Source organism: Panthera onca, chromosome A1 (assembly GCF_046562875.1).
Source record: "Panthera onca isolate mPanOnc1 chromosome A1, mPanOnc1 haplotype 2, whole genome shotgun sequence".
Taxonomy (NCBI): Eukaryota; Metazoa; Chordata; class Mammalia; order Carnivora; family Felidae; genus Panthera; species Panthera onca.
Genome location: NC_138339.1, coordinates 134,613,621 through 134,637,799, shown reverse-complemented (window position 1 = coordinate 134,637,799; position 24,179 = coordinate 134,613,621). Strand labels below are relative to the sequence as shown.

General features: G+C 41.8%; 1 protein-coding gene and 1 long non-coding RNA gene across 11 annotated transcripts in view; one reads left to right on the top strand and one right to left on the bottom strand.

Moving 5' to 3' along the window:
* Positions 1-24,179, top strand: part of LOC144617182 (uncharacterized) — a 185,032-nt gene that overhangs the window by 20,874 nt on the left and 139,979 nt on the right. The window lies entirely within an intron of this gene.
* On the bottom strand, positions 1,965-22,964 carry CA1H5orf63 (chromosome A1 C5orf63 homolog). 5 transcript variants are annotated; one of them, XM_060636231.3, is made up of 5 exons: positions 22,698-22,798; positions 12,874-12,927; positions 7,759-7,879; positions 3,724-3,780; positions 1,965-2,572 (listed from the first exon to the last, which is right to left on the bottom strand). In XM_060636231.3, the coding sequence occupies exons 3-5, from the start codon at positions 7,870-7,872 to the stop codon at positions 2,402-2,404; spliced, it is 342 nt and encodes a 113-aa protein (XP_060492214.1). In that variant the 5' UTR covers positions 7,873-7,879; positions 12,874-12,927; positions 22,698-22,798; the 3' UTR covers positions 1,965-2,401. The 5 variants fall into 5 exon arrangements, with proteins under 5 accessions (XP_060492214.1, XP_060492213.1, XP_078307544.2 ...); XM_060636230.3 differs by having other exon boundaries at positions 22,670-22,763; XM_078451418.2 differs by lacking the exon at positions 7,759-7,879 and having other exon boundaries at positions 22,698-22,964.

The following is a 24,179-nucleotide window of genomic DNA, read 5'->3' as shown; positions in this document are numbered from 1 at the left end:
GAAGATTTCTTGCTATATTCCCCATCTGGCTGCATGCCATTTGATACATGTCTCGGTTCTAGCCATCACTGCTTTATTAACTTGCCTCTCCCTGCTCCCCAGGAGACAGTGATGGTCTAAGACATAGACTCATTCATTATTGTGCTCCCACCACCTGCCATCGTGCTTCAGTGTTGTAGGGACTTTTCTTAGATCTCTATAGCTGTGCAACAATTGACCATGAACTTAGTAGCTTGAAACAACACACGTTTATCTCAGATTCTTTTTTTTTCTTAAGTTTATTTATTTTTGAGATTGAGAGAAAGTGGGGGACGGGCAGAGAGAGGAGAGAGAGAGAGAGAGAGAGAGAGAGAGAGAGAGAATCCCAGGCAGGCTCTTCACTTTTCGGTGCAGAGCCCAATGCAGGGCTGGAACTCACGATCAATGAGATCATGACCTAAGGGGAAATAGGACACTTAACTGACTGAGCCACCCAGGCACCCATATTATCTCAGTTTCTGCAGGTCAGAAGTATGTGCATGATGTGGCTGGATTCTCTCATCACAGTCTCACTGAGCTGAAATCAAGGTGTTATGCAAGGCTCAGGTTCTCATATGGAGCTCAGGATCCTCTTCTGGGCTCACTGATTGTTGACAGAATTCATTTCTCTAAGCTGTAGGACTGATGTCCCCATTTTCCTGCCAGCTGTTGACCAATAACTACTCTCGGCTCCCAGCAGCCACCACAGTTTCTTGCCATGTGGCCCCACTAGGCAGTTCACAACACTGATGCTTAGGCCAGCTGGAGCACATCTCGGATTTCTTCTGCAACCAGCCAGAAGGAACTCTGCTTTAAGAGGGCTTACCTGATGAGATCAGGCCCAACCAGGGTGATCTTCGTTTTGCCATATGATGTAACATAAACACAGCAGTGATATTTCATCATATTCAGTGAGTTCCACCCACACTCAAAGGGGGAAGGAATTATACGAGGGTGAGGGTTTGCTGGGGTCATCCTAGAATATTGCCTGCCACAGGGCTCAACAAATAATATCAAATAAGATGTGTCCCAGAAATTTGTAAATTATAAACAGTGCTATTCAATTGTAATGTTTTTTTTTTTTTTTCCTCTTGTCACTTTGGAAGGCTTTTTAAGTTGCTCCCAAATCTGTGTTGAGTACAGCATCATCGAGGATGTTGTATGTGACATAATACAAGGAGGTCCCTACAGTGAGCCCAGGTAGCACTGGAAATTCAGGGTGGGTGGCAAGACCTGGTCCAACAGCTGACTGGCTACATTACCTTAGGCTAAGTCCCTGAAGCTCTCTGAATGTCAGATTTCTCATTGTGTATGAAAAGAAGGGGTGGGACTAGACCATGTATAAAGTTGGCCAGCTCTAATATTCTAGAATTTCTGAGACTAAATCATACTGTTCAAATTAAAATCTAGCCAAGTGACTCACAATATCCAAATTCATTAAAATAGTTCACAAAAGAATTTCATTATAGATGAAATTACAGTGACGTGATTTTAAGAGAAAAAGGCAATTTTGTTTTAAAGTGAAGCCATTGCTCTATTGGTCGAACCTGCCTAAATATAAGCCAGGGTACACAACCACATTTTTAATACTTTACCTAAATGGTGAAGAATATTGTCTTTAGATGACATAGCTATCCAGTTATGTCCAGAAGTGAATTTTCTTCAAGATATTAAAACCTGATACTGTTTTACAATTTGAATTAACTCAATTGATGACGAGTGAATAACTATCCAAGGCAGCCCTCAAATATTATGAATCAATTCACTGACTACGTGTAAAGCATGTTGAGATTCTTATATACATTTTGGAGGTTTAAATCTTCTTTTGTTTTTCTCAAATGAAGTCTTTTTCACTAGGATAATTATTCTCTTCTACCCCCCAAAAAATGAATTCTAATTTTAAACAGGTATTATTAAATCCCACTGAAATAGGCTTCATGCAGATGTATTTGTTAAAACATCCCTTTATTGACTGTGCACAGTTATTAACAATTCACATTTCACTTTATCTACTGAGTAGAAGAGCATTTATTCTTTCATTAAAAAGTTAAGCCCTTAGGGCAGCAGCAGGGATGCAGAGCCTTCTTCCTATAAACTGTACCATCCAGTGTGCATGTGAAATGCTTCCATATTAATACAAAAAGGAAGAATAAATAAAACAAACAGACCTCTCCCACCCTCCATCATCCTCTCGCTGCCAATACACTCCTCTTATTTTATAAAATGCCCACAGGTAAACCATTCCCACATCGGTACAGCCACCAATTGGAAAAGTAATGTCACCATTTATTGGGCACCACCTGGTCTAGAACGTCTGTAGGGTGTGTGAAAGGCCACGGTCATGTCCTCAGGAAGATGCCATCTGGACAGAGAGGGTGGAGGATCATAAACCTTGCTGCTCAAGTTTCTGGAGCTGCTTTTCAAGTTTTGAGATGTCTACTCGATGCATCATCAGAAACTGGCCATTCAAATGAAAGACGGGGATGTCAAATTTATACCTTTGATACCAAGCAGAGTTTTCTGGAAGTGTGATGTCCACCTCCTGTAAAATAAACTGAAACAGAGACAGACTAAAGCTCTGAATTTTGGAGACCACGGAATGATACAACAGCCACAGTGCCAACCTGATGCCCAGACTTGCTCTCATGTGGAGGGGTTTGCTGTGGTCTGAGGTCCCAAGTGATCTCATGTCCCTGATTTCCACAACTTGATTGATTTCATTATATTCCTTAACTCTCTGTTTTGCCATTTTTCTGCCACACCTGTTTACATTCAGCGTCAGGTCACTACTCCATTTCCAGTGCAATAAAATACGTCCCGACCGGGAGGCTGAGAATCAAGACAGATGTGCTTTGCATGTGAGAACGGGAAAGGTGTCATGGTTTGCTGCAGGAAAACACTTCGACGGAAATGACAGAGTAAGGTAAAAGGAATGCGGACAAAAGTTTAAAGAAAGCATCAACATGGCACCTGCTAGTTAGCTTTGATTCATATTAAGAGTCAGAGTAAGAAAACCAGCACTGCTCAGAGAAAAACACTTCGGGGTAATGAGTTTTGTGGAAATTAGCACTGAAATCTCTCTCTGAAGAATAGAAAGAAAATTTAAATGAAAAATCATTTAATTTCTTCCTAAAGAAAGGATCCAGGCAAACACTCTATACTATCTACGCTCTCCATTCCATGTACATAAAGCCACACTCTGTTAGGCAGGTTTCCCCCGCTTTTTGAAAGTTTGCATCAGGCCACTTGGCTGTTATGAAAGACCTACATTAGTACCTGTTTTGCTACCTGAAAAAAAAAAAATCGGAAAGGGATTTTTGCTTTCATGAAAAAAGGTGAAAGGTGAAGAAAGTGCTCAGCGTTTGGCCATTCTAGAGTCACGGTGCACCGTGAGCAGCGAGAGTGGTGCCGCCAAGCTCCTTCCCCGCGAACCTACGGCAGCATCCAACATCCAGCCCCGAGAGCTTTGAACTGTGTCTGTGAGCATCTGTGCTTTACCTCGGTTTATTCTGTGCATCCTTTAGCAAGATGTGTCCTGAAGTATCCGGAAAGCCTGAGAGAGGTTATTTTTTGGGTCTGGGAATGCTAAAAATTTTTTCTGCATAAATTAACGTTAAATGCTCCTTTGCATCTGACCACTTCGGCATATGAAGGTTGGATAGGAATGCTCTACTTTCAGATAGCGGAGGGGGAAACTGGTGTTACCCTGTTTTTATAAGCCTCCAGCACTTCCTTGGCTTCATCACAAAGGGGGCATGGATCCTACAGGAAGGAAAAAATAAAGCCATTAAATCCAAGGAATGACATGTAGCCCAACAAAAACCACAAGAAGCAGATTATGCTTATTTTAAAGGATTTGTTTTTTCACCAGGTTAGTTATACTGTTTGATTTCCAAAGCAAAACATTGCCATAGAATCCTATAAATAGAGTTTCACGGTAAACGGGCTGTCAGCACTTTTTAGTAGTTTTGATTTTTCACAATTAATAAATCTACCTATACATAAATGTATACACATATATACTAAATTTAGATGCTTACATTTGTTACACATGTATGTGTGTGTACATTAATATGTACATATCACATATACATATACATGTGTAACAAATTAAGCATCTAGATTTAGTATATATGTGTAAACATAGATATATACACAAACACACCATAATTTAAATGCTTATATTTTTTGTTACTGGCTTTATCTAATTCATATTGGGGAAGATTATCTTTCATTGACTCTAGTCCAAGGGCTTTGTCCTTCCTGTGTCAGGAGCACTTTTCTGGCCTGGCTAACATGACCATAATAGCTGAGAGTCTGGTTTTGGAGGCGCTGAGCTTTGCCTGCCTGATTTTCCTCATCAGTCCACAGGAATAAACTCACTGAGATGGAGTTAGATAGTGATTGCCCCACCTTCAAAAAGAGAGAAATCTCTATTTACTTTGGATCATGACTGTACCAACTCTTCAATGGTTTTCCTTTTTTCTCATTACAAGCATCAGTAATAAATTTCCCAGGTTAATTCTCCACTATAGGAGCAAGCGAGTTTTAGTGCCTGTTGTTGTTTGTATTCTTTAACCACCTAGTAGAGAAATCTGTTTAGAATGCTATGGATCTCTGGCAGATTTTAAAATCTTCTCAGCCCTAGACTCTATGAACAGCGACTAGCTATAGGTTCTCTTGCACAAGCTGAAAATAGACTCAACGTTACTGATGCTTATATAAAACCTGCTTTTTAACATGACAGGAAGAGGTGAGCTGTTATATAAAAGAAAGGCCCCTCCTCCAGCTTAACTCCCAGCTTGTTTCAAAATAAGGACCCAGATCCTCAAAAGGCAGTTTTTCTTCAGAAGGGTCTTTCTGGCCCTGACTTCCTGCTTCAGAGAATTAGGCTCATCATTTATTATGAGCATCATCAATAAACAGATTATGGATAGTCTGTTATGTTTCAAGATAATCATGTGAAATTTTCTGAGAAAGTTACAAAAAGTCAACATATTTTTTTATTATTTATTTTGAGAAAGAGCGAGAGAGTGCACAAGCTTGCGTGAATGTGGGAGTGGCAGAGAGAGAGGGGGAGAGAGAATTCTAAGCAAGCTCTGTGCTGTAAACACAGAGCCCGATGTGGGGCTTGATCCCACAAACCATAAGACCATGACCTGAACTGAAATCAAGATTCAGATGCTTAATCAACTGAGTCACCCAGGCACCCCCAACAGAGGATTTTATTTATTTATTTTTAAAGTTTACTTATTTATTTTGAGAGAGCGAGAGAGCGTGAGAGTTGGGGAGGGGCAGAGAGAAAGGGAGAGAGACAGAGAATCCCCAGCCGGCTTCACACTGTCGGCATACAGCCCGAGGTGGGGCTTGAACTCATGAACCATGAGATGAAGACTTGAGCTGAATTTGGACACTCAACTTAGCCACCCAGGTGCCCCCCAACCAAGGATTTTAAAAGCAGAAGCAAAACAGGAACAAGCTAAACTACAGAAGGACCAAATATACCAACATTTTGCTTTTATAATAAAAAAACTTCATAGAGCCTTGATCATGTTTTCTGTTTTTGTAAATATGAAAATCTGAGCAAGTTATCATGTGTATATGTATTTTTGTAAGGAAAGGTTCATCAAATTTTGAAGAGGCCTATGAACGGAAAAAGACCAGTGGTCTGGACCATTCAAACATCCTTATCTAGGACTTTCCGTGACACCAAAAGAGCACTTATTCACTCTGTCCCTGAAATACAGTGGACATTTGTTGGGTTGGCCATCCCATTCCCCTTTCTGGTAGCAGGAATTCTGTGCTTTTGCCTCACAGAACCCACTCTCAGCAGTTGCTGACGTCATCCCTGAACAAGAAGGGTGGAACAGTTCACTTAGGCTGAGTCTATCAGCACATCCTCTCCCTCTCCCCGACTGACTTAGGCTGAGTCCATCAGCACATCCTCTCCCTCTTCCCTATTGACTTAGGCTGAGTCCATCAACACATCCTATCCCTCTTCCCTATGAATGACTCAGGGATTGGCCAATCTTATGGCCAATATATGCCATATGGCCAATCTAATTGGCCAATTATATGCCTAATGACCTGAATCAAGGATGCATTACAAATTTTAAGCTAAATGGAAAATTAGTGTGGTTTTTTCTTTTTTTGCAAATGTTTTTGGCTAACTTGTCTTTTGTTCATACTGACAAATAATGCAGAATTGTTAGGCTGAAGGAGCACCATTAGCCTTAAGGGATTATTTTATTTTTGTGGTTAATTCTCATATGCATATATAGACACAGATGATGAAATATTTTTATTCCAAAATTTCCAACAATGCAATATATACTTATGGATATAAAGAGAATTATAAACTATAGCCTCAACAAGAAATTCAATTTTAAAAAATGACTTAAACTTTGCTATTAGACAGCCATCAAATATTTTCAGATTGCTAAAATGCCTGAAATCTGAAAAACCTAATAAACAAGAGAGCTTTTTTGCTTGAATCAGGACTATTATTCACTAAAGTTAAGTCCATTACCCTGTACTTTATTTCTTTCTTTGATTATGGATCACACAAAGAAATGTTAATTAGCAAAGGGAAATTCAGCAATGTTTGTATTATAAATTTCAGGGGGAAAAAGCTCTTAAAAATTTTAAACAGTGGTGGCTTCAAACTAGTGTTAGGGATTAGAAAACAAGTACAGTCAATCCTTGTTATTTGTAGCTTTAATATTTGCAAAGTTGCTTATCATTGAAACTTATTTGTGGTGCTTCTGTGGTCATTCAAAAATATTTGAGGACTTGCACAGAGAAGTGAAAAATCTGAGTCACTCAAAAGTGTCCATTCCCAGCTGAGGTCAAACAAAACAGTGGTCCACCTTATTGTTTCAGGTCTCCTACTGTCAACAAGTGTCCTTTTCATGATCTACTGATGGCCATGCTTTTTGCATGTTTGTACTTTTTGTTGATTTTGCTACCTAGAGTGGTCCCCGCACACTGCTGAAGTGCTTTCTAGTGTTTCTAAACACAAGAAAGCTGTGATGTGCCTTACAGAGAAAATACTGTATTATATAAACTTTGTTCAGGCATGAGATGTGGTGCTGTTGGCCATGAATTTGACGTTGATGAATCAACAATATATATTAAATAAAGTGTCTTTAAATAGAAACATACATCAAACAAGGTTATGTATTGATCAGTTGACAAAAATGTTGTGACCAGAAACTCACAGGAATCAAACCTTGTATTTCCCCTGGGAGGAACGGTTTGGTGTTCACTAATTCAGTGTTTGTGGTGACTTTGCCACAAATGAAAATAATTAACTGTATTTCTAAGTGATATATTTATAAACATCATCTGTTCTGATAGTTCTTTCTTCTGACATAGGGATCAGATGACTATTAAATATATTAGTTTACTCCCTGAAAATTGTGAGACAGTGAGGTATCTGGGTAGAAAAGAGAGTATGCTGACAGTGTGGCGCCTACTTGGGGTTCTCCGTCTCTCTCTGTCTCCCTCTGCCTCTCCCCTGCTCAGGCACACATGCTTTCTCTCTCTCAAACATTAAAAGAAAAGAGAGTAGTACTGTTCTAAGTGGATCTGAAAACTGGAGGAGCAGGTCTGAGGAAAGTTTGTTCCACTGCTTTTCCGTCAACTTTTTTCCCCTTTCTTCAGTGTACAATTCTCTTCATCCAACATTCTAATACTTTTTGTTTTTGAAGTAGTAATTTTACTTTTTTCACTCTGTACCTTTGTAAATAAGGTCAGCACAGGCAGAACAGTCTTAGAGGCAGAACGATTTCTCAAGAGGAGTCGAAAGGAGTATTTGGCAAGTTGCATGCTATTTCCTTGAAACCAGAGCATCTTAACTCTGCCAAAAGAAAAATAGACCAGTAAACTTATGTGCCCTAGATTTTGCTGTTTATAATATGAACAGTAAGCTGCAAGCCTCTGATGGAATTTAAAGACTTGAGAACTTCTTGGAGTCCAGGAGTGTCAAAGAGGCCCAGATGTTTGGCAAGTCTCCACAGTGCCTCAACATTCAGTGTATTCCAAACAAAACAGAACTTAGAATGGGAAAATATCCATATTTATGGATGAGCTGTGTGCCTAATCACTTGGTTTCTGCAAGCAAACTGCATGGGTTTGTTAATTTGAATACAAAATTAAATTTCACCTGCAGATTGTGCCAGCATCCTGATTCCCTAAAATGTGGAGGTTTCCTGAGATGGTTTTTATCTGCAGAGATAGCTTATCTTATTGGCAAGCTTTCAATGACACACAGCCACCTTCATGGTAAAGGAAACAGTAATTAAGCAGCACAAATCCCCAAATGAAAGCTAAGGCTGTTTTTTAGGATATCCATATCCCCCTCCCCCACCCCCGCTGCAAAAGATGGGGAAACACAGAACAGTAGCAAGAGGAACTATAGGGGAGAATTGGGTCGAGTTGACTTGTCAGAAACAAAGATCTACTCAACTCCTTCAGTATTTTAAAAGGAGATTGCCATCGTTTTTTAAAACATACACAAATGTACTGGTGTTACTACTGGAGATACTCCAATACGAACAGCTTGGTAATAGCAGCATGTCAAACACTAGGCTTTGAAGCTCCCCCATCTTGCTACTTTTCTCGACATAAGACAGCCTACTTATTCCTAGTTATTCTACTGAGCCTCCAGCTTTGTCCTTAAAGCTACAAATATGGTAATTTCACTTTTAAAACACATATGCACTGTTGACTTATCATTAATCAATATTCTCAAGATGAATTCATTCCTGGGATATCCATTTTTTAACTTTGCTTTACTCTTTCTCTGCAACTTCACCTTAACTTCCCTTCCTTATCTTGGCATGCTGCAGCCACAGAGATTCTCTTTTGTTCCTTGAATACCCAAAGATCATTTCTTCATCAGGATCTCTGCACTCGATGTCCTTTTGCATAAAAAGCTCTTAGGTAGCTTCTCATTTGTCCTGGGTCATGCTTTAGTGACTGCCTTACTAAGGTTGACTAGCCCACCACACTGCATCCTTATGCTTCACTATAGTTTTATCTTTTTTTTTTTTTTTTTGTTTATTCATTTCCTGAGAGAGAGAGAGAGAGAGAGTGAGCAAGCAGGGGAGGGGCAAAGAGAGAGGGAGTCACAGAATTGGAAACAGGCTCTAGGCTCCAAGCTGTCAGCACAGAGCCTGACGCGGGGCTCAAACTTATGAACTGCGAGATCATGACCTGAGTTGTAATAGGATGCTTAACAGACTGAGCCACCAAGGCGCCCCAGTTTTCTTTTATCTTTTACTGCCTGAAACTATTTATTTACCTCTGTGTCTCTTCTACTACAATGTGAGTTCCATAGGGGCAGGTAATTTTTCACCCCAGTGTCCCCAAGCATCTGTAATTAACTTGGCACATAGTAGGTGTTCAGATATTCGTTTGAATATTTAGGGTATTGGAGTGAGTCTTTCTCTACCTCTTTTTCTCACCTCTAACCCTGATCAGACACTCATTGTGCACAGTGGTCACTAATTAAGCAGATCACATGTCATAGCTAAAGGTTAGTGTTCCTCAGGGTGCCCACAAGACTATGGGCACTACAGTTGGTCCCAACCCTTTCATCACCAACTCAGATCTCTGCCTGCTCTACTCCACAGAGCATGACTCTATTAATTATGTGCTAATCTCTACTGCTGACTAGGCTTCCTAGTGTAAGATTAGTCTTAAACTCCTTCAAACAGAATTATATGATATTGGAGAAAAATACCATCTCATGTCAAACTAATGTAAAGACCAGAGGAAAAGAAGATTGGATTCTGATCTGTAAAACGATAATCTTTCTTTCGCTCTTAAACTGGTAGCCTTCCACTTGTCCCTGGATCTCCCTGCTAACTGAGTGATCTCCCTAACGCATAGGAGGGAATGTGATGAGCACTGTGCAAGGATCTGCTGCTCAGCATTATTCCAAGATGGAAAGTAGATCTAAACAGTTTCACAGTACGCTGTGCTACTCTCAACCAAGTGGTAAGCCCTGGCATACACATTTTCTATAAATTCAGCAGAATCAACAACTCCAGTACGTAAATGGTTGAAAACAACAGCTTCCAAGCATGGCTTTATCTACACATGATATAAATGAGGAGGGAAGGTCTCTGTTTGCCATGTTTACTCTAGGTAACAATTTCTCCCCCGTTGGTTTTGGGAACCAAAACCAGGTTGGATGTAGGTTGGGAAGGCCCTACACCCACAGTGGCACATCTTCCTGGGGAATGGAATTTAAAAAGCTGTACTATATGAAGGAGAAAGGAAACAAAATATTAGTTTCGTTAAAGACAGAACCACAGATCTTAGAAATGAGAAGGATCAGGCCCTCTATGGCAGTGACCTAAGACTGTCACCAGGATAGTAAACTGTACCTACATGCTTCTGGTGGAGGGGTTTAAGATTTATTGATGTCTCGCTGGTAAGGAAAAGAACTTGCTGCTTTTACCTAGCTGAGTTGAGATGTTAAAGGCTTTAAAAAAAAATTCACATTCACAATGGAAATCTGCTTTGGTATTTCCAACATGACAAAACACAGCATGTGGTCTTGGTTGCACCCAAGACAAATAAAACCTGTCATAGTAAATAGAGATGCTATTCATTCCAGATTTGCTGAAATATTTGTTCACCCAACCCAGAGAGCTGAGTCTTTAGTGATGCTACAACCATTCTATTTAAAATTAGTTCTCTTTCCATTATTAGTCTCCATCCTTACCTTTTCTCATGTACTTAATCACTTAAACATGGCGTATTTGTTTACTGAGAAATGCCTTACTTAGCATTATGTAATTTTACTACCTGTGTATCTTCCAAATGTCCTAAGGCACATGCATTTTACCACATTGTTAAATTAACTTTTTTTCTTTGTAAGCACTGTAGGAGAATATTATATTAGAGTATGATATGAAAAAAAGCTCCCTATGCCTCTCCTAGGCAGAAATAAGATACTAAGGCTGCAATTCTGAACACTGGAGTCCCCTTAGTTTTAGAAATAAATGAAAAACGATATACTCCAATTGGAACTTTATAATACTCTTCTTAGAATATTTTACTAACTCTGTAAACCCTAACACTATTGCTGTCAATGTCACACTCACTGCATCATGCCTTCTTGAAGTAAAATCTTAATATGGGCTACTCTGTCAATGTGACATTTTCATTAGCTCTATTATTTTTGAACAGTATCTCAGCATTATAAAAAAATACTCTGAAAGGCAGTCTCTGTCTGTTAGCTCATGACTGGGAGAGGACAGCACCTTTTTGATTATGTCATTGAATTTAGTCATGAAACTTGTGTCCTTACTACATATAGACACAATTTTATCCTTTGTATTTTGCTACATGCCTCTGTGATATGAACAAAAAGAGCTGTGTTCATAATATCAAAGAAGCACAATTGGGTCACCTTTGTCACAGACAAAAAAAAAAAAAAAAAGTAAGAGGCCTAAGACTGGATTTAGAATGTGCCTAAAACAAATTCCACAGCCTAACAATAAAGATGGTGACTCCTGCTGTTTCAAGTCCACTGCTGCTCAGAGGCGTGGATCACCCTGAAAGAGAAAGGGAATGCCGGCTTTTCAACAAACTGAGGCTGACTCCAGTGGTCTTTATGGCAGAATCAAATACAACATGGGGGAGGACTGATTGGACCCATTCAGCCCTCCTTGAAGCAAGATAAGGAAAATAACTTAACTTTATAGCATTTTACCTGTGAGGCACTCAAGGGCATACTATTAAAGCAACTGATTACAGTACAGAAAGAAGCCAGGGTCGTTTGAGCCTTTATTAGGGATTATTCATTTCTTGCATGAGGAGCTGCCCAGACTCGGGCTGCCTATCACTTACGTGGGGTCCCTGGATTCTTCAAACACTGCGTGTGTCTGATTAGAAGGGAAACAACATTGTTCTCGCCTGAGTAGAGAAACTGACCTTCACTGACCAGAATTTTTATTTCATACAAAGAACCTTTTGGCACGCTGGATCTCCAAGCTCACATGATCCCTCATCAGCAAGCTGCAGTGTTAGTTCATGTGCAAAATGAACAAGTCTGTCTAAGCCCACGTACTGCCTTGTTTATTAACAGGTAATGTTGGAGCTTCTTTGCAAGAGTATAATGTAAATTTAATGCTGAGCTGACATTAACCAAACACTATTACGGTAGCTCTTGCTGAACCTGTGTTCCACAAGGAGGGGCTCGGGGCTTCCATTTAGTCATCTGTGCCATATGAGATGCTAAGTCCTCATTTCACATTCATTACCACCTGAGTATAACGTTCCTATTTTTACCCAATGACTGGAAACACACGTGTGTATGCACGCACGCACACACATGCATGCACACACACGCACCACACACCTCTACCGAGAACAAAAGCCCATCATTTTAGGTGACTGAAAGTGTATGTAATGAGGTGAGGTTGCTCTTAGGGGTCTTGTCTGGTCATTGGGCTCGAGCTAATCCAGGGAAACAGGGCCACCTGTTGCCTTGCCAGTGCTCCTCTGTGTCACCTGTGTCCAAGCCTCCTTCTCTCCAAACAAGTGGGAGCCCGGCCTGGGCTCTTGGGGGACGAGGACAGGCAGCATAAAGGGATGCAACCAAAGCTGAAAATGGAGCAGATACTGTGAGGCATCAACCCCAAGGGGCGAAGCGGGGCTAGAATGAGGCTACAGGATAGAAGCAGAGCTTGGGGCCCTCAGTCACTGGCATGGGTGGGACCGCAGGTGCTCAGCTCTTCAGCCTCGGCAGTCAGAGTCCCAGGCCAGGGGAACTGCCTAAGCCCTGGAGCCAACTGAGGCAAGGTGTTGCAACAAAGATCCGAGCTGACCACCCACCTGAGGCCCACTTGCACGTGGTGTCACGCTCAGCTTCCTTCTTCTCTTCTTTTTCTGAATTGAGGCACAATTAACATTTTATTAGTTTCAGGTGTACGAACATAATGATTCGATATTTGTATCTCCCACGAAACAATCAACACAGCCTCTTTCTGACCACGGAGTTGGACTGCTGATTCAAGCCCACACAGCACATGAAACCATACGTCACGGCCCAGGCCCGGGGAACAAGAAGAGGCCTCTCACACCACATGTCCACCTCCCTTCCTGCAGCTTCTTTTTCCAGATTTCAGTGCCAACAGCTTCACCACACAGGGGGCCAGAGAAGGCAGTAGAAAATCAGTCCCAGAAAGGAATGACTGGTCACATGAGTGCCTAGAGACAAAACCCCTTTTTTCCCCCTTCACATTACTACCATGACTATGGGATTTCCAGGTATCTGGATGTCTCTATTTCCCTGTTTATACTCAGTGGTGCTATGTTAATTTTCATTCAACACACCGTTCTGGTAAGTCCTTTAACTCTCTCAAGTGTGGGACTTGCCAATACAGTAAGATTACAATTTCACTGAAGGTAGTTACACCTACCACTTAGTACAAGTGTCCTGTCCCCATATCCCACCTCCTTCAAATTCTCAGTAAATTAAGCCATTTTTTCCCCTTCATCCTGCTTGGTGTTTAGCCCATTTCTTTCCGCCCAAGTAAAACTCTCATGTGGAGAAGTCACCTCCACACACTAGATACAAGCAGCAAGAATAATAGAGGGATATACTTCAGCGGATTCAGGAGAAGGGAGTTAAACTCTTAACTGAAACAATATAAATACAGGAGGGATTACAACCGGAACATTTAACGGCCACCTCTAAATGCTGTAAGGGAAAGGAAAAGAAGAGTACTGTGGGCTGAGATCAGAGGTGGCTTCACAAGAGTAGGCTCCTAAATCATCTCGGATTTGGATATGTACAAAAAAGGGGAAACATCTCAAAGCTGGGGTTAGACACAAAATCGCTGTAGTACGAATGCCGTGGCCTGTTTGATGGGAGCCACTGAAGGGTTTTAAGCCACAGAGTGATATGATAAAAGCTGTGTTTTGGAAGACTGATCTAACAGCAGCATTCAGGATGGACGGCAGAGGAAAGGAGGACAGACAGAGCCGAGTAAGAGTTGAGGTCAGTTATGACAGCCTGGGTGTGGGATGAGAGTCATTCAACAATTATCTGATGTTTTCCAGGCGTTACATGCTATTGTAGGTGCTGGGTTCAGTGGTGACCAGGAAAGCAAGGTACCTGCCTCTGTGGCATCCATCTTCCAGTGATGCTGCAGTCAAACAATATCAGATAGTGACAAGTAGAGGAAAGGGAGTAAGACAGGGTGATGTGATGGTAATTAAGGCAGGTCCTTGACATAAGTACTCTGAGCAGGTGTTGGTTTTACTGAGACCAAAGGCTGAGAAGGTGCAAAAATCTGAAGGAGAAACATTTTGGAGAGAGGAATACTAAGTGCAATGGCTTTAAGGTGAGGACAACCTCAACTTACTGGGAGAAACAAATAGGAGCATGTGGCTTAAGCACAGTAAACAAGGAAGGGGATAGGACTCAAAAATAGTCTCTGGGGGTCAGATCACCTAAGTCCTCATGTGCTATGTTGAGGTTTTAATTACAGTTAGATTTAGAAGAAGGAAGTGATATGATCTCAAATACATTTCTAAAAGATCACTTTAGCTGCTGTGTAAAGAATGGATGGGGGTGGGGGACAGGGGCCCCGTTAGGGGGCCACTGTGTTAGTCTAGGTAAGAAAGGATGGTGGTATAGACAAGGACAGAAATCGGGCCAATAGTACTTAGCAATGAATTGGATATGAGGGATTAAAGATGACGGTAAGAACAACTCCAGTTTTGGCCTTGAGCCTCTGGTGGGTGGCAATGCCATTGACTAAAATGAGGAAAACGGAGGCAGGTACAGATTGAGGAGTATATGGGACAGCTCTATTAGGGACAAGTTGGAGCTCATGGAGAGAGTGGCCTCACAGGTTTGGTATTCAGGAGAGAAGCCAGGGCTCAAGATAAAAATTTGAGATTCTATCAATTTAGGGACTGTATTTACAGCTATGGAAAGAGATGAGAACATCTGTTTAGATAATCTGGAAATTAGATTATCTGAATGATAGAGAGAAAGAAGAGGGCCCAGGACAGATCTCTGAGGCAATCCAGCATGTAGAAGTTGTGTAGAGAGGAGCCAGCAAAGGAAGCAGAAAGAAAGATTGGTGAGTTACAATGATACCCAGGAAAGTGTGTCATCACAGAGGCCAAGGGGAGAAGGTGCTTCCAGAACGAGAATAGGAGTAGTGAAAGAATCTACTACAGATCAGATGGGATGGGTCTGATGTTGCTTCAAAGCAGTGAAATCTTCCAACCAAGGCCTACCCCTAACATGAACTACCTGTCTGGTTTTTGCCTAAAATAACATCTTAACGAAAAGTATATATTTCTGGTGAGGACAGAAGTAGTGGATTGCAGAGGAGTGCAGGTAAACGTTGAGTGGGTAGCTTCAAAAAGAGACAATAAATGTAAAAAAAAATCTTTGGATAAGTTATAAAGCAGAATAGAGAAATCAGCCTTAACTTTATTACTAAAATGATACTAAAAGTAAGGTATTGTTACCAAAAATTATGATGCTGATTCTATTGACTAAACTGTGCTTTTACTGGCCTCAAGAGGAAGATTTAAAACTTCTACTATAGCAGTCTCAGAAAAAGGAAATTGAAAAACTGAAAAATATTTCAAACAGAGATAGCCGAAAACTTGAGATTGTGGACATTACTTAAATAGGAATTTCTAAGACACGATATTGCTGATTGAACCAACATATTTACCTTCTACTCAGGAGGTCACTAAGTCCAGGTGAGACTGGCTGTCTATCTAGACCTTCCAATACCGTGGCACCAAATATTGGTTTAGCTTCCTTAGGCTTCAGAAAATAACAGAACAGGGCACTGAAATGTACTTTTGAGACGTCGAGGTTTCTCCTTGATAGGTTTTAGACAAAGGCCAGTTCCTTTCCAGTTGCTTTTTGCGATACTTGCCATTATATTTTCAAAGATTAAAAAAATTTTTACCAGTGATGTGCTTGATGCATGTCTATCAAACAAGCTGCCTAGGAAATGGTAAAGCTGGATTTTATTGATCATCTCTCAAGACAAAACTTGTTCCAAAGTAATTCTGAATAACTTGTGTAGGGAGGGTAAAATACCTGTAAATAAACACAGCTCCCACTAAATCCTCAGTTGGGCGGTGGGGGGGGGGGGAGCACAAATGGGTAATTCCTCATTTAGAGTTTCAAAAATCACTCTTCATATAGAGTTTCGGCTGGAATTCAGCATGTTTGAATTCCTGGGTGCATTTCTGGGCGAGGATTTCATAGACCTAAACCCTGAAGACAGGCAACTGCCACTAATTAGCTTGGAGATGCTGGCAATTCGTCATCCGTTTAAGCTTCAGTTTCATCAGCTGCACAACAGAAACATGACCCCTTGTCCTGTTCCCTCATTTTACAGACAGGGAGAAACTGTGCCCACAGGCTTTGATATCAGATGTCCTCCTGATCAGAGAAGGGGCATCACACACTGAAGAAATGGCATGGCAAATAGCCCGTGGCTTTGAAAGGCCCTAAACAAAGAATCTAGAGTAGTTTTTAACCAGACCATTTAGAGAGGACCAGAACTCCCACAGAGATCCAGGCAGAACTGCACGCTGGCTTCTCCAGCCCCTCAATCATAACCAGGAAGCCTTGGCATCGGAAAAGACCCAGCAGAGGAGGGGACGTTAGCATTGCCAGGAACTCGTTTTGCAACTGTTGGAGCCTCTGAGAGGGAAAAGCGCTTCCTAAAAGGCAGAATGATGTATTTTTCTCTCTTACTATTTGACACATTTTAAAAATAATTTTTAATGACAGACCTCCGTCATCTCTGCGCTCTTCTCCCCCTCCAGAAGCATGCTTGTGTTTGCCTCGCAAGCCGACAAATGTGAGGTGGAAGGGGAGAGGAATCCTTAGTGTGAACAAGAGTTTGTTTTAGAATCTCTGGACCTCGGCAGTCACACTTTCCAGATCATTGCTTTTAGAGCAGTCTGCTCGGTAACGGGGTTGGTGCACATGAAAATGTCAGGGAAGGGTTTGCAGAGGAACATTCAGCTGAGAAAACCAAAATGAAGATGCTAATCAGAAACAGCAGTGTACTCTTACTATCATTCCCGCTAGCCCCCGGGGGTCCAGAGGGGATTCTGGACTAATTCCTGTTAACACAATAGGGCTAGGACACACTGCACCCCTCCTCTCCTCCGAAAGACACTCAGTCAGCGTCTGGCCCGGAGCCAGAGAGGCATATTCTGAATTCAGAGCGTGCAACAATGTTGAGTACAATTACGACATAATGGCTGCAAACTGTTCCTGAAAGCCAAGAAAACCTGAATGATGTGGTTGGGTTATATCATACATGAGGGCTTAATAGAGTTTAAAAACCAATTTGAAAATTTCTTCATTCCATAAAGATGGCATTAAGATGAGGGCAAAATCATTCTAGTTCAAGGGATGGGAACAAAGTGCATAAGGACTTATGCTGACTCCTTTCCACATTATCCTTCTTAACCAAAATGACCCATTCCCTTTGAAGATATCTGTGATATTTAATACTGACCCAGAAAGAAGGCAATTTCATTAAAGTATCTTAGTTTTATTGTACCCAGCTAGTAATGCCAGTTTCCTTGCTATTTACAAAGCACACAATCCCATTTCCAAAAACAACTCTCTGCTGTTCAAAATCCATCCATCCAGGCAGTGTCTTCCATTCATCACTAATACTCTACTATTTCCAATTCATCTTGCCAAAGAGGCAAAGTTATCCCCATGACCACACAAGAGCTGAAAAGATGTTTCATTCATTTTTAGCCATTTTGTAGCAAGTGAGTGTAGAACCTCTGAGTTACTAAATCCAGCATTTTCTTGGACTTGTGATATCAACAATACCTAGACCTGCTCAGTCTTGATGTTGGAAACAGTGTACCCGTGAGGTCATGCTCCCCTAACCCTCAGTATAGAAGAGTCTATAATCCTCTGAATCCTACTCTGTGACAACATCTATCATGGAATATCTTCATATTTCGGAACTGGGAGGTGACTTTGCAGATCCCCTTGTTTTACGGATAAAGAAACTAATGTTTAACTGAAGCCTTTCACACTGCATTTTTTTGGTTCTTATATTGGTTTTCTATATTTTTTCCTTGAACAATGGCTTATTTTTATACATAATGAGACCACCGCAGAATTTCCAGAATGAGAAAGCATCTCCAAGTTCAACCTCCTTTCTTCCCCACCCCCCCAAAAAAATCTCAGCAAGCTTTATACATAAATCCTCAGAGTATAGCAGATGAGATATTGCATTTTGTTTAAAGTTTAATTTAAAGATGGAGAGTGAGGAAAGGCTCAGCTTCAGACAGCAGAATTCTTTTATTATAAGAATGAGGTTTGGTCTCTAAATCTAAGAAGATAAAGATTAACTTCATTTTTGAACCTGGAGAAACAGAGCTGAACTTAGATCTCTCTCTCTCTCTTTTTTTTTTTTTTCTCCAGTCTAATGTCCTAGGCTGCCCTCAGCTGACTGAATTTCTATTAAGTAACAGTATCCTTCCTCCTGGCTCACTGGAAGAACTATGTATTTTAAAAAGTAAAGAATTAATAATCAAATCATTGAAACTCATGTCCTTCCTCCCGACTAAACTAGAAGCCATTTCCCCAAGATTTCATGATTAATATGAAAAAGTACAGGAACAAAGAAAGGAAGTTCATGTGTTTCCAGAAGTAACATTCTGGGTTCTGTGGCAATCCCATCGGCAACGGAAGGGAGCAGTGTATCCCACCTGCCTGCCGCATGACAACACAAAAAGCTGTCAACTTTGAACTCCTTGGGAATGTTAGCAAAGTAGAGAAGATGACTGTGGCTTTCTTTCTGTCGTATTTGGGCAACCTAGCCTTAAAATAATGACCATACATAGATCCTCTATCCTTAAGGCAGGACAAAACAAAGATACTAGTGCCTTAGGTAAGCTAGCAAATTAGTATGCTTCAAAAGGACACTCTTCAAATATTTGCTCAACAGGTCTTTGGGTGAGGAGTTGAGCATGGCAGGCTGGATGGAGGGTGGAGACAGCGCTCCTGGAGCCTTTCAGCTTGCATATTCCATTCAACACAACCAAGGCCCTGCAGCCGATCAGGTCATATCTCCTTGAAGGCAGTTTGGTGACCATATACATACCGAGATTCTCAAACATGCACTTCCCTACTCCACGCTGTTCATCAAAACATTAGTAACTGCCGTATTTACACTGCATCTAGTAATCTCTTGAAAGATTACTGTTTTATATTCCTTTCTCTACCTGTTGCATTCCCACTGATGCTATAGATCCAGCCTCCCTTCAGGGACACTGTCTTTTCATTTCTAAAGCATGTGCTGAGTGTTTGCAGTGTGTCAGGCAGTAGAAATGTAAGAGTGTCAAGATGCTTTCTTTGCCCGTAAGGACCTCACACTTTAGGCAGAAGAAAGATTTACAAACAATGCAATACTGCAGTGATGAAGCCTACATTAGTAAAACAGTTGTTAGTCCATACTACTGGCGAAATGCTCTGAAATCCTTGGAGATGGATACTTTCTTAAAACAAAAGATATTTTGAGTTTTGTTCTGGAAACCCCATCTTTGGTAAGGATTAGAATTGATGTTTTCTTTTTTTCTTTTTAATAATTTTTTTTAACATTTTTATTTATTTTTGAGAGACAGAGAGAGAACATGAGCGGGGGAGAGGCAGAGAGAGAGACACACACAAAGAAGCGGAAGCAGGCTCCAGGCTCTGCACCGTCAGTACAGAGCCCAACGCGGGGGTTGAACTCACCAACTGTGAGATCACGAGCTGAGCTGAAGTCGGACGCTTACCCAACTGAGCCACCCAGGCGCCCCCAGAATTTATGCTTTCATGACTCCATTTTCTTGTAACTGGGATGTTAGGGATGTGGGATAATTATCTATGAGAAACGTAGCCCAGACATCTCATTTTGCATATTCTTTCTCAAATGATTTTGTCCCTTGAACTTGCTATGGAGATGGATGAAGGAAGCTTGCCTAGTCCCTGCTACCTGTGTGGATCCCTGGATCCAGATGGTTTCTTCCCTTCAAAATAATTGCACACGAGATTAAAGCTGCATGCAGGAACTATCCCAACTGGCTTTTGGCTTCCTCTGACGTACACCCCTTAAATAAAATAGTGGCAAAATTAGATTTAAAATAAGGAGCATAAAAACCTTACTATTTGTACCATATTACCTCAAGGTGTTGCTATGGTGTGAAACCCCGAACCCTGGCATTAGAGTAACTGAATGTATCAGCCATCTAGAGTATGCACATGTTATGAAATACAAAAACTTTACAAACAAAAAATAACTTATTTTGAAGGCATATCTCCACACTGCCTCTGGTACTTAAATGTACAACAGAGCTAGGCATCTGGAATAAAATAGAAATACAGTCCAGTAAATTCCCAACTTGGAAAATCCTCATTTCTATTACCTTACCTGCCATCAATCTATCTAAATAAAACCACATAGCAACATTTTCTCCTAGTGAAGGAGACAAAAATAAAACAAAACTGATTCTTCCCCAGCAAGCAGCTACTACTGACCACAACAAGCATGAAGAAAGAAATCTGGGGAGTTTGCCTGTCTAAAGCACCAGCCCCACGAATCTTAATTTTCACAACAGTACCTTTCTGGTTCCAGGCAATTCTTCAGCAGAACAGAACCCAGGTTATTAGGCTATGACATTTCACACAGAAGCAGGATATAGCCCTGCCTTATCCTGGTATTACCATAATCACTCAGTATTCCCAGGGGACACCTCTTTTTCCAAGTGTTTTAAATCTCAATGTATACAGCTCCAAATAAAGAACAAAGAGCTTCATATGCATTTTCATAAGTTATTCCTCACAAAATTACTAAATGAGAAGACTGCGGCCTGTAATAGCTACCTCAACTTGTACAGTGCCATGCACACTGAGACATGGTTCCAGTATGTCTCTTAACCAGTAACTGTTTAACCAAGGCAATGTAGTACAAGAGCCCTGCTTATGGTGGGAAATGTGCTAGAAAGTGTTGGGGGCTTAACAGGTCCTAGACACTATCCCTGTTAAGGAGGAGCTCATAGCTTGTGGTCAAGCTGGGCCACACTGTATATATATATTTTTTATCTTATTTTATTAAATTTTTTTTTAATGTTTATTTTTTTGGGAGACAGAGAGAGTGCAAGCAGGGGAGGGGCAGAGAGAGAGAGGGAGACCCAGAATCTGAAGTAGGTTCCAGGCTCTGAGCTGTCAGCACAGAGCCTGACGTGGGGCTCAAACCCACGAAGCAGGGGATCATGACCTGAGCCAAAGCTGGATGCTTAACTGACTAAGCCACAGGTGGCCCTGTGTATGTATGTATGTATGTATGTATGTATGTGTGTGTGTGTATATATATGAAATACTTTATAATAAGAAACAAGAATAAAGATCATCCAGGAAAAAACCTTGTTAAAGACAGCATTAGAAACAGGCACTTTCCTATTCATGTTAGTAATTTCACTGGGACTTGTTTACCTCTGGACCTATTAAAAAACTGTATGAGGGGGGCGCCTGGGTGGCTCAGTCGGTTGAGTGGCCGACTTCGGCTCAGGTCACGATCTCATGGTCCGTGAGTTCGAGCCCCGCGTCGGGCTCTGGGCTGATGGCTCAGAGCCTGGAGCCTGCTTCCGATTCTGTGTCTTCCGCTCTCTCTGACCCTCCCCTGTTCATGCTCTGTCTCTCTCTGTCTCAAAAATAAATAAACGTTAAAAAAAAAAATGTAAAAAAACTGTATGAGGGGTGCCTGTGTGGCTCAGGCCCTTGAGAATGGGACTCTTGATTTTGGCTCAAGTCATGATCTCACAGTCGTGAGATTGAGCTCTCCGCTCTCCCACTCCCACTCTCAGGTCATGGAGCCTGCTTAGGATTCTCTCCTCCCTTTCTCCCACTCCCAGTCTCTCTCAAAAACAAACAAACAAACAAAACAAAACAAAAAACTGCATCTTGTGGTATTCATCAGGGGTGACCAACAAGGCTAAGTATTTGTTGAGAATTGTACAATTTCTGATTTAGTCTCACATTGTTCCCCACCCAGGGGACGGCTTTTGCCAGTAAAGCAGAGAGGAGGTCCTTTGCCAGTAAAGCAGAGAGGAGGTCCAGAAAGCCCCGGGACTCACAACGTTGCCTACGGCACCTTTCAACCTTTTCACCCTCAATTAAAGGCCAACATGGCTGCTCAAAAATATTTATTTAAAAAGGCAGTCATGTCTGCGGGCTGCCAATTGAGATTATATTGCCACTTCATCGAATTGACTTAAACCCAGGACTGGGCATCTGTGAAAAACTGGAAAGAGAGTAAAGCTGAGATGTTTTCTGCTTTTTCTTAAAAAAACGCCTTTTCCCGCTCGTTACTTTGTTCACTTCCCGGAGCGCCATCGCACACACACACACACACACACACACACACACACACACACACACGCGCGCGCGCGCCAATAATTCCTCCCCTCCCCCCCGCTGAAGTTCATGGATTAATGGCTCCCGGTTTAATTAAGTCCCCCCTAACAACAATCGAAATCGGCAGCGTATAGCACAGCCAAGGGCTCGCGTGCCCCGCCTCCGGCCCGCGTGCGGGTTGTGGGCGGGGATGTGAGCGCCCACCTGCTGCCGCCTGGCCATCCGCACCCACCTGAGCCGCCCGCCGACTTCGCCGCTTCCGCTTCGCGCCCGGCACTTCCGCCCGAGCCGGCCCGGCGCCCGCCCCCTGTCCCGCACTTCCGCCCCGGCCTGCTGCTGCTCGGATTTCCTTCTGGGAACTCGTATCAGTCTTCTGAGGGTGGCGGCCGCGCCTGAGCTGTTGCGCGGGGAAGGAGACAGGCAAAAACCAAGGCCAAAGTGAAAAAGAAAACAAAATAAGCCCTTGGAAAAGTGACTCAGCCTGTTCGGGAACCATTTAATAACGAGCCAACTTTTTGTAAGGCTATTTTAACTCATTTCTGCGTTTGTTCACTCATTCATTTAACGCTTACTGCCTTCTTCCCCCTGGGTTCTGGCTGAGCTAGGTTATGGAGAACAAGATGATGAATGAAAGTGGCAGCTGTACCCTTCTCACATGTACAGTTATGTAAACAAATCAGGCATAAGGACATTATCCTTTAAATAGGCCATGCCTTCAGTGAGCTAAATGCATTGAAAGGAAAGGAATGTGTACCTATGAAATGATGGAAGTGACCACTTGAAGAAGTAGATTTTAGGCTGGGATGTGAAGCACCAGGTTGGGCAGGGACAGAGCTCTCCAGGCCTGGGGAAGGGGGCACTGGAGGGAGCCTGGCACAGGCAGTGCCCAGAAGACTGACTAGTATGGCTGAGGCATAGAGGGAGAGGGGAGAGAGGTGAAAACCGTCTGCATAGGATAGGCAGGAGCCAGGCCATGCCTAGGACCTTTCTTTTAGTTTTGTGTTAAGGACAGCTGGCGGAATTTTTGTTTTACTCTGTTTTTGTTTGTGTGTGGGAAGGGGCTTGAATTGATTGCCTTTCCATACTGAAAGTCTCTCTCATCTTTGGGAAGGAGATGAGAAGGGGCTGGGGTAGGTGAGAGCAGAGCACAAGCTGGAAAGGCAGGAGGCCCCTATGTAGTCCAGGGGTGAGGCCCCAGGACTTGAATGGTGGTACTCTAAATAGTGAGAAAATAAAATAAGACTAGTGCTCAAAGCCAACATTGATTGCTCACATCAGCTTTACTCTCATTAACTTGTTTAATCTTGAGAACCATCCTTTTAAGCCTTATTGCTACAATTTTGCAGATGAAAAAACAATAACTTGTCCTAATTCTCAGAGCTAGGAAATGGTCAAGATGGGATTCCATCTCATCCTGTCTGATACCAGTAACCATGAGCTTATCACTATACACTCAGTATGAATTTAGTGATTTAAAAAAAAGATAGAAAAAAAAAATAAGGTCAGGAATGCATCCCCTAAACAAACCACTCTAATGATGTGGTATTGTTGGAGGACACATCTAGAAAGTAGAGTTCCCAAATTTTTACTGTATCATTCTAGCATTTGCTGACAGAAAAGAGGGCAATTTGTGACTGTCAGTAGACTACCTATGATTATTTTTGAGTTGATACACTAATAAGACCTAATGCCTTTCTGGGGGAAGAAAAAAAGT

Excerpts from the sequence above, each read along its gene's own strand:
- CA1H5orf63 (XM_078451418.2), bottom strand. The coding sequence starts at position 22,961 with ATGGTTCCCGAACAGGCTGAGTCACTTTTCCAAGGGCTTATTTTGTTT. Across the intron at positions 12,928-22,697 it reads GAAGTCGGCGGGCGGCTCAG|AAAAAGAAGAGAAGAAGGAA; the intron begins GTGGGTGCGGAT and ends GCCTCAATTCAG. Across the intron at positions 3,781-12,873 it reads CACGTGCAAGTGGGCCTCAG|GATCCATGCCCCCTTTGTGA; the intron begins GTGGGTGGTCAG and ends TCCTTCCTGTAG.